General features: G+C 35.3%; 1 protein-coding gene across 7 annotated transcripts in view; it reads left to right on the top strand.

Moving 5' to 3' along the window:
* The window catches only part of LOC105560415 (histone-lysine N-methyltransferase 2C-like), a 37,099-nt gene extending 20,006 nt beyond the window's left edge, over positions 1-17,093 (top strand). For 5 of the 7 annotated variants that reach the window (XM_012009534.1, XM_012009537.1, XM_012009533.1 and 2 more), the window contains 13 exons: positions 2,382-2,721; positions 2,984-3,171; positions 3,334-10,705; positions 10,864-11,304; positions 11,609-11,879; positions 11,998-12,224; positions 12,466-12,683; positions 12,952-13,314; positions 13,511-13,861; positions 13,988-14,550; positions 14,713-15,175; positions 15,263-15,445; positions 15,634-15,729. In XM_012009534.1, coding sequence (XP_011864924.1) covers positions 2,382-2,721; positions 2,984-3,171; positions 3,334-10,705; positions 10,864-11,304; positions 11,609-11,879; positions 11,998-12,224; positions 12,466-12,683; positions 12,952-13,314; positions 13,511-13,861; positions 13,988-14,550; positions 14,713-15,175; positions 15,263-15,445; positions 15,634-15,726 — 11,073 coding nt within the window. In that variant the 3' untranslated portion in view covers positions 15,727-15,729. Of the gene's footprint in view, positions 1-2,381; positions 2,722-2,983; positions 3,172-3,333; positions 10,706-10,863; positions 11,305-11,608; positions 11,880-11,997; positions 12,225-12,465; positions 12,684-12,951; positions 13,315-13,510; positions 13,862-13,987; positions 14,551-14,712; positions 15,176-15,262; positions 15,446-15,633; positions 15,841-16,588 lie in introns of those variants that run through there. The other 2 variants (XR_001008827.1, XM_012009532.1) reach the window with 2 other exon arrangements.
* Positions 17,094-17,166: the final 73 nt, after the last annotated feature.

The following is a 17,166-nucleotide window of genomic DNA, read 5'->3' as shown; positions in this document are numbered from 1 at the left end:
TGAAATATATGGCATAATGTTCTTGTTAAAAAAGTTTTTGGTAACTGCCCGTATAATAGATAATTCAGTCCATAAGGTTTAATGCCAGACCCTGTGTTTGTGTGCGTGTGTGTGTGTATGTGTGTATGTGCGTGTGCGTGTGTATATAGAAAAAAATTAAGATTTATTAAATTTATTAAAAATAAACAAAATATTAATGATCCTAATAATAGATTATCATGTTGACAATTCACTAAAAAAATTATTGATAATAAATAGTTAATTACATCATACAGTTTGTTAGCATTTTATTATAATACATGAAACATTTCATGATTGCATGTATAATATATATATATATATCATATATACAATGTATGTCAGTCAGTTTCGCAATAGTTTTTGCTGAATTTATTTAAAAAAAAATTTTGCGCGGCTGTGTAGTACCATAGAAGTAATTTTGTATAATTTGTTAAGCTGCAATTTTAAGATAATAAATATTTTTAGAAATATATGTTAAGAAATATTTTTTGTAATTTCATTTACAAAGCATATTTATTTGAGAGTTACTTTTAAATATGAAAGTATGTTTTATAATTATTAAAATAACTTTTAATAATTGCAGTAATAAATCATGAAGAATGTATTTAGTAAAATAGAAGAAAATTTTGAATACATTACTAAATTATTATATGTATATACAATAGTATATACATACATATATGTGTGTGTTAATTATATTTTTTGTTTATATTGAAATGATAACAAATTTATAATAAAATAATGTTTTATTTAGAATAATTTGGTCAGAAAGCGAAACTAAGACTAAAAAGATTTGCTGTGATGTAAGCGTAGCTAAATAATAGATTTAACACTTTCAGTGCCAAAAACATTTTCTATGTCGAGATATTACAAATAATTACTAATATATGTATATTATTAATAATTGAATTGAATTTTATGAATAACATTTTTTGTTTTTGAATTTTAATATTTTAATTTTTCTTTATAATTATATAAAGAGAAATACTGACGAACACATTCTAAAATACCTAGAACTTGATTAAAAATTTTTTAAATAATTGTGTTTGAGATAAACATTCTTAAAATCTTGATAAAAATATTTTTCTTATTTCTTAATTTATTTAATACCGATGAAAATTATTTTCTTTATATTTTAGTTATGTTATAAATCAAAATAAATATGGAAAATGTTTAAACGGCAATGGAAAGGTGTGGTAAGAAAACTGGCTGGTGTTTTTGGCCTGGGTGTGCAAGTTTGCAATATGCATTTGGTGTTGGTGCATGTGTCTAGATGGGACTATGTCCGGGTGGTGGTGGTGGGCGAGGTATGACACGGCCCTCAGTTCATATGACGGGGCATCAGGTACCGGTGGCGGGTCCGCCGATGGGACCCGTGGTGCCACACTCTCACCGGAGACCTTTGCTTCTGCAGGTGAGCGAGATTCGGGAAATTTAAGCTTAATAGAAGAACAAATAAATTTAAATATAATAAATCCTTATTTTGTATGCAACTTTCGGAGAATGTTTTTTTAGTATTTTAGAGAATAATTAAAAAATGAAAATATTATATCATCATAGGATATAGTATGTTTTAAATAGAATTATAAATTAATATAGAAAAAACATTTATTTGCCTGTAATTATTTATTGTAAAATATAACATATACTTATTAGTAAAGGTAAATATTTAAAGATCAAATTGATCATAAAAATTGAGAAAAACTCAGTTCTTATGTCGACTGAAATTTCATTACCTATTATAAAAGCAAAAAATATTAACATCTACATTTGTTTGCATTTTTTTCTATGTGCACTTTTAAATGTTTGCATCTACATATATTGCACGAAATTAACTTCATTAACATTGACAAAATCTGATTTTTTTTTAAATTGAATTTTGCTTAATTCTTTCTTAAAGCAATGTGATTTAGAATATTGCTTTTTTGTGATCAACGCATCAATGTTGAAATTGGTTTGTATGTATATTTGTGTATATTATCAATTTAGACCATAAATTTTTCTTTTTGTCCTTTATACAGTATAGCACAGATAAAGAGGAAGATTATTATTAGAGATATTATATAAATCCAAATTAATTTTCTATTGTCCATATATTTTATCTACGTTTATTTATTTTTCCATCCCCACCCCCACCCCCATACACACACACACCCACACATATACGCACCCACGCGCGCGCACATATATACACATACACACTCATATACGCGCGCACACACACCACTGTACATATTTATATATGTGTAGTTATACTTCTAGTTGACTTTACAATTCAGTCCTAATGCAATCGCAATTTTAACCTTTAGACCTTCAAAGTAGCACTCCTTGTATCAAAAATCGACCTTGACTGTCAGCAGTCGTGTTCACAGGAGCAGCCGTTATTGCTGGAGGAGCTGTTAGAGCAGGAGAAACGGGAACAAGAAAAGCAGCAGCAACAGCAACAACAGACCGAAAATGTCACTGGAGGGAGTCTTTTGAGCGACAGCGATTTTGAAAAACTCAAAGCAGATGTTTTGGGCACCACATCGCCTCCCCAGGGTATGGTACCCGTGATAAGACAACCTTGTACAGCGAGATCACCTTCAGCACCTAGTGCTAACTGGCAACAAAGTGCTGTAGCTGTTGATGGGGCGGCAAAACTAGCAGCGGCGCAAGTTGGGTCGAGACAGCCGATTGCTACACAGACCCCGCCCGAACGTTAGTGTCTTCTATTATTTGAGTTGAATAATTATTTAAGAGTCGTATAATTTGTTAAAGTAAATTAATTTATTAGGATAAAAAGTAAGTTAAATAACAAAATAAGTTTTATTTGGTGTTTATTAATTTTGATAATAAAAAATTTATTAGAATTTTATTAGGCTTGCTCTCGATAATAAATTTTGTTTCAATAAGATATAGATTTTTCAAACAAATTATAATAGTTTCGGTTTATTTTATACGTATATTTTTACTACTTTAGCAAGAGTGGCTATGTTCAACATTCCTCAAACACCAGCGCCACCGATTCCACCAGAAAATATAGTTAATGAGCAAGATCGGCAAATGCAATTGCATTACGAGCAATGGCTGAATAATCAACATCAAATATTAGCGCAGCAACAAAAATATTATGAGGTAGAAGTCCAAAAACTTCGTAAAGTAAGAAAGGTAAAGAAAAATAAGTTAATATATTAACTAAAATAAATAATTATAAATATCTTTACGTTATATAATAATAGGTATAATTTTTATAGTCTTAATTTTAATTCCTAAATGTTAATTTGTCCGACATTTTCATATTCTTCATGTTTTTATCTTATTTCTTTCCAGTCTCTCAATAGTAAACAACGTGGACTTCGTAAAGCTGGTAACGAACTGACAGAGAGCGACGCCGCTGAACTGCAACGAGTTACTAGCGAACAGACTATTCTGCAGAAACATTTAGATACCTCGCGTAAGCAACAGCGTCAACACAGCTTAGTGATCCAGGAGTATCACAATAAGCAGCAACAACGACAGACTCAGGCCCAATTAAATGAACCGTGTTCTCCGTTGATGTCACCTTCTCAACATTCTCCGATGCATTCTCCAGCGGCATTGGTCTCACAAAGTCCTGGCCCTAGTATGATTCAACATTCACCAGCAACTCCAATTGTTCAACATAGTCCAGGTACGCCGCTGCTCCAACATAGTCCAGGCAACCCTCAGTCGACTAACCCAGGTACAATGTCACCTCATAATGTTCAACAACAATCGCCAAGAATTGGCACTCCTCATTCTCAAGGTGACGAAAGTCCCTTTAGTCCGGGGCCAATGCCTTCTCCGGGTCTGTGCAATCCCAACACTACACGAATGACTTCACCACAACATAGAGCCATTATTGGCGGAAGATTAGCAACTTCTCCTGGTGCCTTTACACCAGAAACACGAAATCAGCAACAATTAATTGCTGACCAGGGCGTAAGAGTTCATAGTTTACCTCAACGATTTGTCAGGCCACCGGAAGGGGCACAGAGGAGAGGAGTCGTTTATAATCCGCAGTCAGGACAACAATTGCTCAACCAACAACAACATCAGCAGTTGTTACAGAGACAGCAGATTATTCAGCAACAGCACGAAGGTGTTGTTCAGGATCAAGGACAAGGTACTGTTGTTCGTGGGACATTGCAGAGGCAGCAAGTTTTCCAGCCACAGCAACACGAAGGTGTTCCGCGACAACAAATTCTTCAACAGCAACAGCAGAATGATATTTCTCAGGATGGTCAGAATGTTATTACTCAAAGAAATTTGCAAATGGTTCAACAAAGACAGATTCTTCAGCAACAGCAACAGACTGATATCATTTCCCAAGAAGGACAGAATATTGTTACTCAAAGAAATTTACAAACAACTCGGCAACAAATTATTCAGCAGCAACAAGAAGGCATTTCTCAGGATGGACAAAATGTTGTTACTCAAAGAGCTTTGCAAATGACTCAACAACGGCAGCAAATACTTCAGCAGCAGCAACAAATTCTTCAACAGCAGCAGCAGCCTGAAAATGTTTCTCAGGAAGGACAGAGTTCCATTAATCAAAGATCGTTGCAAGTAGTTTCACAGCAGCAACGACAACAAATTCTTCAGCAGCAACAGAATGATATTATTTCTCAAGAAAATCATAATGTTGTTGTTGCTGCTCAAAGAAGCTTACAAATGGTACAACAACGACAGCAAATTCTTCAACAACAGCAACAAATTCTTCAACAACAACATGAAGTTATTTCTCAGAGTATTTCTCAAGAAGGGCAAACCTCTATCGGTCCTAGAACACTGCAAATGATTCAGCAAAGGCAGATACTTCAGCAACAACAGGAAGGTAATTCTCAGGATGGGCAAAATATTACTGTTCAAAGACATCTGCAAATAACGCAACAACGACAGCAGCATGAAAGTGTTTCACAAAATATTTCTCAAGAAATTGGACAAAATGTTGTTCAAAGAACATTACAAATGGCACATCGTCAACAAATTCTTCAACAACACCAGCAACATGAAAGCATTTCTCAGGACGGACCGAATACGGTTGCTCAAAGAAACTTACAAATAGCTCAACAGCGTCAACAGCAAATTCTTCAGCAGCACCAACATGAAGATGTGTCTCAAGATGGACAAACTGCTATTACTCAAAGATCATTGCAATTGGCTCAGCAACGACCACAGATGTTACAGCAACATGAAGGTGTTTCTCCATCTATCTCTCAAGAGGGACAAAATACTATTGCTCAAAGATCTTTGCAATTGGCTCAACGACAAATTCTTCACCAACAACAGCAACATGATGTTTCTCAAGAAGGACAGCCTTCTATTGCTCAAAGATCACTTCAAATGGCTCAGCAACGCCAACAAGTTCTTCATCAACAACACGAAGGTGTTTCTCAGGGTATTTCTCAGGAAGGACAGAATTCTATTGGCTCAAGATCACTTCAAATAGCTCAGCAACGACAGCATATGCTCCAGCATCAGCAGCGGCAATTCTTGCAAATGCAACAGCAACAGCAGCAACAGAAACCACCCAACTCACCGATGGTGTCTCAACCATCAAACTCCCCCAGTCCACAGCTTCATCAGCAACTTCAACAAGGTTATGGTCAACCTCCAAGTTCACCCATGGTGCAACAGACAACAATGGGATCTCCGATGCTTCAACAACAATTAAATCCGACTTCACAACCTCCTAGTCCAATGAACAGGATTTCACCGATGCTTCATAGCAGTCATCATCATTCTTCGACGACTAATCAGCCACCCAGTTCTCCTATGATGCCTAGAAGTCCTATGGTAGCCGGATCTCCTATGCAGATGCAGCGAAGACAATCTACTGGAAATAGTCCAGCAATGCCAGATAGACCGCAGAGTGTGGAAAATCCTGGAACTCCAAGAACACCGCATACACCTCATAATTTCGTCCAACAAAATGCGAATTTAACCTCAAGTGATCAACAACAAATTTCTCAACAAATTCCTCAGCAAGTTTCTCAAGAACAAACTTCTTTATCAGATAATCTTTCTAGAGGCGGAGGAAATTCTAATAATTCCTTAAATCCAATTCCTCTTCTTGATTTTGAAAAGTTTGGATATTTTAAATTAGGATTAAGAGGCGGCTCACCAGGTAATCAGGAGCAGGTTTGTCAAGTTTCTCGAGAACAAATTTTTTCAAACAATTCTATTAAAAATAAGGAAAGTCTTAAACCCGCAAAGCCACTGCGATTCACTAATTTTGGACGGTTTGGATGGTTCAAGTTGGGCTTGAGGGGTGGTTCGCCAATGTGGTCGAGTAAGGCAGAGAGCAGCAAGGGTGGTAAAGGATCGGAAACATCACAGAAAAAAGACCAATCGATGGAAGAAAAAGCAAATACTTCCACGAGTCGAAAAACTGCCAGAATTAATTCGCTGGTCTGCGTTGACTACAATGACTTTGACGATGATTCGCATACACCGCCACAGGCGTCACCAACAACTTTGGAAATAAAATCAGCTGGTCAGAGCTCTTCTTTAACTTCTTCAACTTTAGATAATGGTTCTTTAACTTTGGAAAGTCCTGGAGAAAAACTGGAACAGCTTCCAGATACAACAGATTATGACGATGATAAAACCATAGTTAATACCGAGGTGACTTTGAGTTCCACAGCTCAACGAGATAGTGATGATATCACTGTGATTGATCAGTTTGGCGACTCGGAACTGGTTGATGTTATTTCAGGAACTCTTGAGGGAGATATGCAGGAAGAATATGTTCTCTTTGAACCTGGAATGGTAGTAGATCTCTCTGCTGACAGCAACGATTCTCTTTGTCACGCTTTAGTGAATGATGCTGGACAAGGTCATGATTTAGTACAGATTTTAGAAATTGATAATTCTGAATCACAATCAGAGGAACAGATTTTGAGTGACGAAGATCTAGTCCCGTCTCATTCAAGAAATAAAAAGGGTCTTAGACTCGACATAGTGAGAACCTTGCAGTCTGGAAAGAAACTAGTCGCTGTTACTGATACTCCAGAATCTCCAGATCAAGAAGAACTTCGAGTTGATCCTTCTCCAGGTCCTTATTTAGATCAGTCTCCTGATCAAGAACTCGTGGTATCTTTAGTAAGTCAATCTGAAGTGGTTATTATTGATCCCACGACGAAATCTCCCGAGGACAATCTTTCTAAAGATTCTTGTGACGAAGAGATTGAAAAAACTGATAATAACATACAAACTAATGTTTCCAAGGAAAATACATCTAATGAAGGTTCGACAGGTGATCAAACTAGATGTTTAAACCAAAACAAAAGTCCTACAAGCTTTATTTTTTCGGATAAATCTTATAGCAAGATATCAGTTTCTACCGTACATCCAACAAATATTAATATAACAGTTTCAAAATCGGCGGTTCCCTTAACAAATACTGTCATTTCTTCAAGTTTGACTCCTAGTTTAGTTTCTATTAGTTCCAATTCTCAATTGAATCAGGCCTCAATTCAGCCAATAGTGACAGAAACTAAAATGGCGGATCATTTTAGCTTGAAGGAAGTTTCTTCCAGTTCTTTTAGTAATCAAAAAGGTGTCACATTGTCGACGATGGCAAGCATTGTGGCAGATGCAAAGATTGCCGCGAAACTTAGTCAAACAGCTCTGGAGAATATCTCCAGTCCACAGCAAGACAAATTGAAAATTATCTCCGCCAATGAAATGTCAAAAATGTTCTCAGATAAGTCTTTAACAACTTTTCCAAGTACGCTAAATACAACAGAATCTCTGAACAATCCTACGAAATTAATACTAAGTGTACAACCAACTTCTGTGACGCTCTCGACTCCGAAAATGTCGATTCCGGACCTTACAAAAAAGGATATCACTTTTAAGAGCAAAGAGAAATTAACAGAAAATCAAGAAAGTGAAGTGAAGAAAAAGAAGGAGGAAAAAGCGATCCAGGACAAAATCAAGGATGAAAATGACTCTTCGGATACATCAATAGAAGAGAAGAAAACGGATCCATTAAGTACTACAGATGAACTGGAAAGCATGTTAGAAGCCATTCATAATCCTGCAGAAAATGTTGGAAATAAGAATGATATTCCAACGACGACTTTGAAACGAATGTCACCCGTTACCGATGATCTATCGCTTGTGAACATTCTGGAAAACGACACTGAACCGGTGGAAAATGATAATGATAAAGGACAGACTTCTTCAGATTCTGAAATGCAAAAAGCAACGAATAAATCTGAAGAAATTCAGAAGAACATTCAGGAGACTAATAATGACAAGAACGCACTTTTAAATGAAAAGAACTATCCGGAAGAACTTTGTACCGAAATGGAGAATTCTAAACCATTTCTTCAGCATTGTTTGAGCGAAGAAAAGACTTTAATGGAGGAATCTTCTGATGATATTTTAGATATGTTACACAATATTATTTCGTCAAAACCAGAAATGGCAAACAGTAGCGAGCTAAAGTCGAGTCTTATATATCAAATGCCAACTCCGTTGGATACTTTGCCTTTAAATATCCTACAAGACTCGTTAATGGATTTAGAGCAAGAAAATCTCGAAAATGATCAAGTTTCTTCAACTGAAGCTAAAACTGAAATAAAAAGTAAAAATTCTGAAGTAAAAAAGAGTTCTCCACTAACAAGTCAAGCTTCCACTTTAGTAGTCAGTACCGTGGCGCAATTACAAAAAAGCACGACAACTGTTCCTCATTTATCGCCACTTTCAAAACCAACAGAATTGACTTCCAATGTGGACAACGTGTCTAATCAACTAAGAACATTACTATCGTCTTTACAAAGCAATCAGACAACCGTAAATCAAACTGGAGTAGTCACCACGGTTTCTTCAGTGAAATCAGGAAGCGCTTTGTCTACTTCTAGCTCTTTGTCGACATTGAATTCATTAAATAATGTTCAGAGTGGAGTTTCGACAAGATTAGATCAAAGTCGTTCTCAGTCATCAAAAAATTCAGAATTGGTAAAAGAGAAAAAGGAATTAAAGGAATGCAGCGGAGTCATTACTACGGTTCCGAAGGTTAGTAATAGCGAGCAGATCTTCAGAGTGTCTTCTTCAGCAACAAATTTTCAGACTACAACAGTTCCTAATCTTTCGAGTACTTCTTCGACTGTAGTTACCACCAGAACCATTACAACCTCCATTTCTATCACTTCAAACGCCATGTTGAATGCCATGCTGGCAAATTCCTTGAAACCTTCAATCGCTGGTCATAGTCGAAGCAACACTGTACCAACTCAGTCTGCTAATATTTTGAGTTCTGTTTTACCATCGACTTCAATACAACGCCCGCAAAATCTTCAAGCAATTCTTCAAGTCAGTACAGGATGTTCCACAACTCCTCGAGTACTAGTAAATACTAGCTCCGCCGTAACCAGCTCAATGCAATGTATTAGGACTATTATGCCACCCTTGGCAACTTCAAGCACAATCTCAAGTTCTCCTAGTATTCTTCAGTCAACTTTATCGCAACCTCCGAGTCCCCTTTTGACCTCTAATCAGAATCAGTACAAATCAAGTATTCTACCAATGGACAATAAAACTAATGATCTTGAAAATCAATCTACGACAGTAAAAAAGGATCCCGAAGAACCCAAAATACCAGAGAAGAAAGAAATAGATTCTAGCAAAAGTTCTTCTAATTCTTTAAAATTCGAGGAATCCCAAAATGTGTTGCTAAAGCAATTATTACAAAATACAGCATGCGCCACAACTTCATCGCAAGGAACCAGTTTGCCGATAGTTCCTTCGTTGGAAGCGCAACTGGCTCGGCCAGTCTTGCCTACGCCACCAGCGTTGCTTCCTCAGTTGCTGAACGAAACCCCAACACCGAGGCCAGTAATAAATAAACAGGTTCTTGCGAGGGAAACTTCATTTTTGTCACATACAGTGACACCTTCAAAGGTTCAAAGTTCACCTACTAAAGAAGAATCCGCTAAACCTTCTCTTTCGTTATCTAATGCAGTCGCGACACAAAGAGTACAAACTGAAAACTTAAAACAACAAACAACAAAGTCAATTCCTATTTCTTCAGCAAGTTCTTCGGGAAATTCTGTATCAAGTCAACAACCAGTTTCTTCAACAATAGCAACGACGAAAACATCTACAAACATTTCTACGAGTCAACAAGAGACTTCTGGAAGTCCGAACAAACTGGGAACTGGCATCAGCGAAGGGCCTCAGACTCAACAACGCGTTGCTGTTTCCATTTCGAAAATTGGTTTGCAAAATAAGCCGTTGGTAACCTCTGGAATAGCCTCAAAGAGTACCCAACTAACGACCAGTAGCTCTAGTAATGTTTCTGGACCACAAACTCAAGTTCAACAATCTCAAAATCAAACTGCAGTTGTGCAGAAGCCAACTGGTGGTGTTGCGCCAACAGTGCTACAACAAGTTTCTTCTTCTTCGACTACTTCCGTTCAGCAACAATCTGTTCAGCAACAAGTGCCTCATAACCACGGGGCCGTCGCGGTTCCATCACAGACCGTTATTGGGTCCGCCGCCCCATCGGGTTCCAATACAGTGCCTTTAGTCGAGGTGAAGAAGGAAATGGGTCTTGAGGATGTTTTGTCTGCTGCTAGCACAACGTCAACCAGTCAGTTGCAGGCGGATACCAAAGACTTTATTACTACCAAAGAGGAGCTCTTAGACAGCGCAATGGATGATAAAACTGGTAAGTAACATATATACAGATACATATGTTACGGTTTTTTCAATATATTACTTCTATTTCTTATATAAAATTAAATTATAAGGTTTTTAAATGTTAACATTTTATTAAATTAAATTCATAGCAATTAAATTGTAATAATTGCATCTGGATTACTTTAGATCTTAAGAAGCTGAAGAGGAGACAGTATCAACAGAAGAGAAAGCAGAGTCAGGGAAAAGATGCCGCAACTGCACCTCAGAAAAAACGTTCTCGTAAAGTCTCGCGCCTCGATGAAGATTATGACACATTTGTGGACAATTTGATGACTCAGTTAAGACAACTTCAGCCAATGGCGGTTCTGGAGCCTCATTTAAGTCGTAATTACGGAGTATGTCCGATCTTTGGTTGCGGGGAGCTGGTTAAGATTGGAAGTCAAAAGGATTATAACTCTAGAATAGGTGATTTAATTGGAAATTATGGATCAGCCAGTTTACCAGGAATTTCTGATCACTATAACACACAGCCATTTGGAGAACTAGACCCCCTGCCACCCCAACAACCCCCGACAACTCAGAGAGGATTTTATGATCAAGAATTTCCGCCTTTGAAATTGGATGATAGTAAGCAATTATACATTACATATTTTCTAATAGTAAACAATGTAATTATAAAATTATAAGCAAATTAAATATTAATTTTTTTATTATAAAAAGTTTATAAGTTAAGAAAAGAAATAACAATAGAAATAAGAGTACAAATAAGAGAAGGCAAAGAAAAACAAATTTACATAAAAGAAAAAGACTATTATAATACACATAAATAGAATGAAGAAATAATATAAATATATACATTTTACATTATAAGATAAATGATAAAGCACTTATAATCCTTGTACAAAAATATAAGAAACGTTTTTTTTTATAGCTGACGATAAGAAAGAGAATATGACGACAAATCGCGATGTGGATTCTCCTGATACAATTGTGAGTTCATCCTCGCCAGAATGTGTTATACCAGAGTTTCTGCACCGTTTTCCCGGACTGCGATTGATCGAGGAAGAATCCGATGAGGAGGCAGAATGGTTGAAACGTGTATCACCTGTTATACCTCTGATTTCGCCGATTCCAATCAGACTGAAACCTACTTACTTAAAAGATACAGCTAAACAAGACAAAGAGAATCTTGGAATGCCTAAGTACGTATATTTATTCTTATTTACTCTTTATTTATTATTATTCAACATTATATATGTATTTTATTGTTATTTATTATTATATGGGATATTTTTTTACAATACTATATAATTTCTTCAGACTTGGCAAGTCTCCTCCGATTCCTTTACGAGAAAGCGGAAATGTCACTGTGACTTTAACTTTGAATAGTCAGGCTGCTGATGATATAATGGGTGTACTTAAAGATCTTGCTAGTATTTTGAACATAACACCGCCTGCTGGTTATCAAATAGTTGAACGCACTACTACGCCTCCCAGTCAGAAATTGGGCTTGTATAGGACGAAAGGGAAGGACGGCAAAGAGGGTAGTACGTAATTCATAGACTTATTATCTTTTGATGAAAGATATTTATGATATTATATGAATAAAATGTTGACACAAATTTGTTATATTAAAAAAGAAAAAATTCTAAATTATGAAGAAAAAGTTATAAAAAATAAATTTGAATATCATAAATAAAATAAGCTGAGATAAAAGTTTAAAATTTTCTAATTAAGAGTATGTATAATCAAAACATGATTTTTTAAAAATGTTGATTTATCTTTCAGCTCCAATCGATATACAAAGTATTCTGAACGGTGCGGCGAAGTTCTGTCGTCATTGCGATGTTGTAATCCTGAACAGTTTGATCCGAAAGAAAGTATCAGATCTGCCATTCTTAAGTAAAGAAGAAGCTGAACCGGGTGATGAACTTTGCTTCTGTTCGGCGGCTTGCTATGTGCAATTTGCTCTGATGCATCGAACACCATCTAATACTCAGGATAAGGTTTATAAGCAATGCCTTTTTATATTGTATAAATTATAGAAATATTCTATACGTTATAGAAAAAAAATTAAAAATTTTATCTTATAATCAGTCATCTCCACTATATAAATTATAAACAGAAAAAGTAAGAGAATTATAAGTTAAATATAATAAATATATTAATATTAATAGCGCACTTTATTATGATATTTAGAAAAGTATTTTATATAAAATAGAATATATGTGTATAAAATATATATATATATATATCAAATTTATTATTTTGTAGGCTGCGATGATAGTAGACCATCTATGCAGTAAAACAGAAGCAAAAATCTTAGAGGATGATTTGAAGAATCTGAAAAAATTTCCCATCAAACAACAACAGATTGAACGGCTTGAGAATATAGAAATCGTTAATGAACCAACGACAGAAATCAAAGTGAAAACTGAAAAGTTGGATAATGTTGAAAGGGCAGAAAACGAAGAAAAACGGTCAAAGAAACATTCGATTTGCGAAGAATTTGGTGATTCTATTGAGGTCCAACCACCTGTAAAGATTTGGAAAGGTTCAAGATATAAAATATGGTCGATGGGAGCCTTGCAACCTGCAACCAAATTTAAGAAACCCACTGATAGAGAAATTACCGAGGTATGATTAATTACATTGATTAATTACACAATAATTATTTAGATAACTGGTAAAACTTTATTGCTTATCAAGAGACATAGTCTTATATTAGATTTTATGTGAATTTATGGGAAGAATTAATTTTTCTAGTATTTAATAAACTGTAAATTTTAATGTAAAATTGTGAGTGGAAGATATAAATTGAATTTTCTTCTAGACGCTGTTTCGTATGGCAATCGCAGTAGCTCCTGCAAAAGCCGAAGACACCCGTCGTTGTGTCTTTTGCAAGAGTCAGGGCGATGTAACAGCTGATGGGCCAGCGCGACTACTCAACTTTGATGTGGATAAATGGGTACATCTCAACTGTGCACTATGGTCTAATGTTGTGTACGAAGCACAGAGTGGTGCACTTATGAGACTGGACGAAGTCCTGCAGAACAATCTGATGCAAATTTGCATTATTTGCGAAAAATCCGCTGGTACAGTCAAGTGCTACAAACCAAGGTGCACCAATTGGTACCACCTGGTATGTGCTATCAAAGACGGTTGCGGTTTTTATAAAGACAAGGTAATCAAATTCGTAGATCTTTTAATTTTCCATACAAGTTTTTCTAAAAAATGTTTTTAAATTCTTCCTAGTCCTTTTATTCTACTTTCTTATGCAATTTTAAATATAATCAAATTTTTCTTCCAGACTATGGCTTGTCCTCAACATCTTGTAAAAGATAAAGATAAGGAACTCACTACACTTTCCGTTTACCGCCGCGTCTACGTCCAACGCGACGAAAATCGTCAGGTTGCTGCAGTAATGCACCACTCCGATAATAAACATCTGCTTCGTGTGGGTTCTCTCATCTTTCTCAGCGTCGGCCAGCTACTTCCTCATCAGTTGCAAAACTTCCACACACCCAACTACATTTATCCAGTGGGCTACAAAATTGTGCGTTTCTACTGGAGTATGCGCAGATCTAATAAACGTTGCCGCTATGTCTGTTCGATCCACGATGTTTCTGGTCGTCCCGAATTTCGTGTCTTAGTCCAAGAACCTAATCAGGAGGATGTCGAACTGAGAGACGCTACTCCGCGAGCAGTTTGGAGTCGAATCTTAGAGCCACTAGCAGAATTGAGGAGAAATACAAACTCTGTTCAACTATTCCCGAGATACGTTTCAGGAGAAGATCTGTTTGGTTTGACAGAGCCAGCAGTAGTGCGGGTATTGGAAAGCTTACCTGGAATAGAGACTCTAACCGATTACAGGTAGAAGAACCTAATGTTATTTTGCAATTAATTTAGATAAAATAAATGGTATTGATAATTTTCCTATGGTAACTTTTCCGCTTTTGTTACTAGTTTTGAAAAACATGAAATTTTTTAAATAATACCAATAATAGTAAAATATATAAAATTCCTCGCTTTCAGATTTAAATATGGTCGTAACCCGTTGTTGGAGTTGCCTCTGGCCATTAATCCAACCGGGTGTGCACGGACGGAGGCACGTTTGCGCAATCAGCTACCGTGGAAACGACCGCACACCCAACGTACAGGAGGCTTTGCTTCACGTGGAGTACCATTTGGCTTGTCAACCTGTGGTGCTGCCACAACGATGGGCGGGGTCTCTTCTACATTAGTTGCAGCAGCTGCTGCTGCTGGCGAGGCTGCCTCCTGTCCATACTCAAAACAATTTGTCCACTCAAAAAGCTCGCAGTACAAGAAAATGAAACAGGAATGGCGTAATAATGTTTATTTGGCGAGATCAAAGATTCAGGGTCTGGGATTATACGCGGCCAGAGATCTGGAGAAGCATACGATGGTGATCGAATACATTGGAGAAATTATTCGGTCAGAATTGGCGGAAACAAGGGAGAAACAATATGAGGCTAGAGTGAGTATGAAAGCGTCTTCAATTTTATTCTATTGGTTAATTAATCTTTTCTATTCTGTTTTCTATATGTAATATTATATATTGCAGAATCGTGGTATATATATGTTCCGATTGGATGAGGAGCGAGTGATAGATGCGACTTTATGTGGCGGACTCGCTCGCTACATCAACCATTCCTGTAATCCCAATTGTGTCGCTGAGAACGTTGAAGTTGAACGCGATTTCAGGATTATCATTTTTGCTAAGCGCCGAATTTCACGTGGTGAAGAGGTACGTTTTTGTTTATGAAAAATGAAAACTAAATATATCTTTTTTAATATGATATTTTGAGTTTTAAAAAAATTAAAAAAATTTTTTTTTAATTATGCTTTTCATAAATCCTTTCTATATTTATCATATATTTTAAATTATTATATTAATTTTTTTTATATTGTTACACACATTATCTTCTCTTGCAGCTGGCATATGACTACAAATTTGATATCGAGGATGATCAGCACAAGATCGCATGTGCTTGCGGCGCACCCAACTGTCGTAAGTGGATGAACTAAAAAGATTTAGGACGACAACAACAAAAAGAAGAAACAGAAAATGACAAAGAGGGAAGAAGAAAACTCAGCCTCTCCACCCTGCCCATTGTTATCATTGTTACTATGTTATATAAGGTAGGAAGTTGTATAGAAATAATTTCCTATGAAATGATGAATGATATATAGTGAAACAAATTCTATATATAAATATATAAATACAAAATAAAGTTTATATTATATATCCATATATATTACAGATATATAGATATATATTATATAGATATATGTATCTATATAAATACATTATATATATACATATATGTATGTATGTATGTATGTATATATAGGACAAGCACTATAATTTAATTTGTAAAGTGCCATTGCGCAATATTAGACAATTAACCCCGGATTGACTTCTCTATTATTTAATATATTGCTAAAATTAGTTTGATAGCTATAGATTATTCAACAATGTAATGAATTATATGTTTGAATTATACATTATATATTTTCTTCTCCGATTTTTTAAGAGACAATTGTACGTTCTTATAATTGTATTACGTAATTAAGAATTATAATTTTTAGATTTAAGTTCAAACAAAGAAGAAATTGAGATGAAGAACCAATTATATAATATATGTAATTATATTATCTAGAAAGAAAGACTTTAAAAACTTCAAATGGCAAAGAGAGAAATATATATTATATTATAAAACATGTACATTTTTGTTTTTATAAATTCAACAATATTGCGATATTTTTATTTTTTGGCTTTTCTACTTTATAATAAAAGTAAAAAATTAATTTATTTAGTTTTTCCATAATAAGAGAGAGAGAGAGAGAGAGAAAAGTGAAAGTGAGAGTTAAGATGAACTTTTTTTAGTTTGTAGGAGTGATCCAGGGTTAAAAACTAAGGGCTAGATAAATCGAAGAAGTTGTGGTGCTAATCAGAGACGCCATCACATTCCTCCAAAGTGTTGTACAATATATATTATAGTTGTCGTTGTATTAAGACAAAATACCGATTGCTTGTATATTATTGTATACCAGAAGAGAAAAAATATTGAAAGATCGAGAAAAAAGGTAAATGGATTGTATGTGAACAAAAGAGGTGAAAGAGAGTTTCTATCTTAGTGCTTTTGGTCCGATGATGATTTGTTGTAACATAAAACATTTATATTATATAATAATTATTATTATCATCATCATGTATAATTACAATGATATAGATACACACGCGTACCGTGTGCACCGCACTGTTTCTGTATATATATATATATTATACGAAGTAGTTTTATTTTTTCGAATCACACGATACATGTATGTAAAGCGCAAATGAAAAATTCTGAAACAATTTGGAAGAATTATATATACAATTATTATACCGATTTCATTATGACTGATTTTTAATAAAAAAATATTCCCTTTTCCATCTCTTTTTAATACCTAACTTCAACTTTT

This window comes from Vollenhovia emeryi, unplaced genomic scaffold (genome assembly GCF_000949405.1).
Source record: "Vollenhovia emeryi isolate VEMERY1.0 unplaced genomic scaffold, V.emery_V1.0 DF939231.1, whole genome shotgun sequence".
NCBI lineage: Eukaryota > Metazoa > Arthropoda > Insecta > Hymenoptera > Formicidae > Vollenhovia > Vollenhovia emeryi.
The sequence above is the reverse complement of the archived record's forward strand: the minus strand, read 5'-3'. Positions and strand labels throughout refer to the sequence as shown.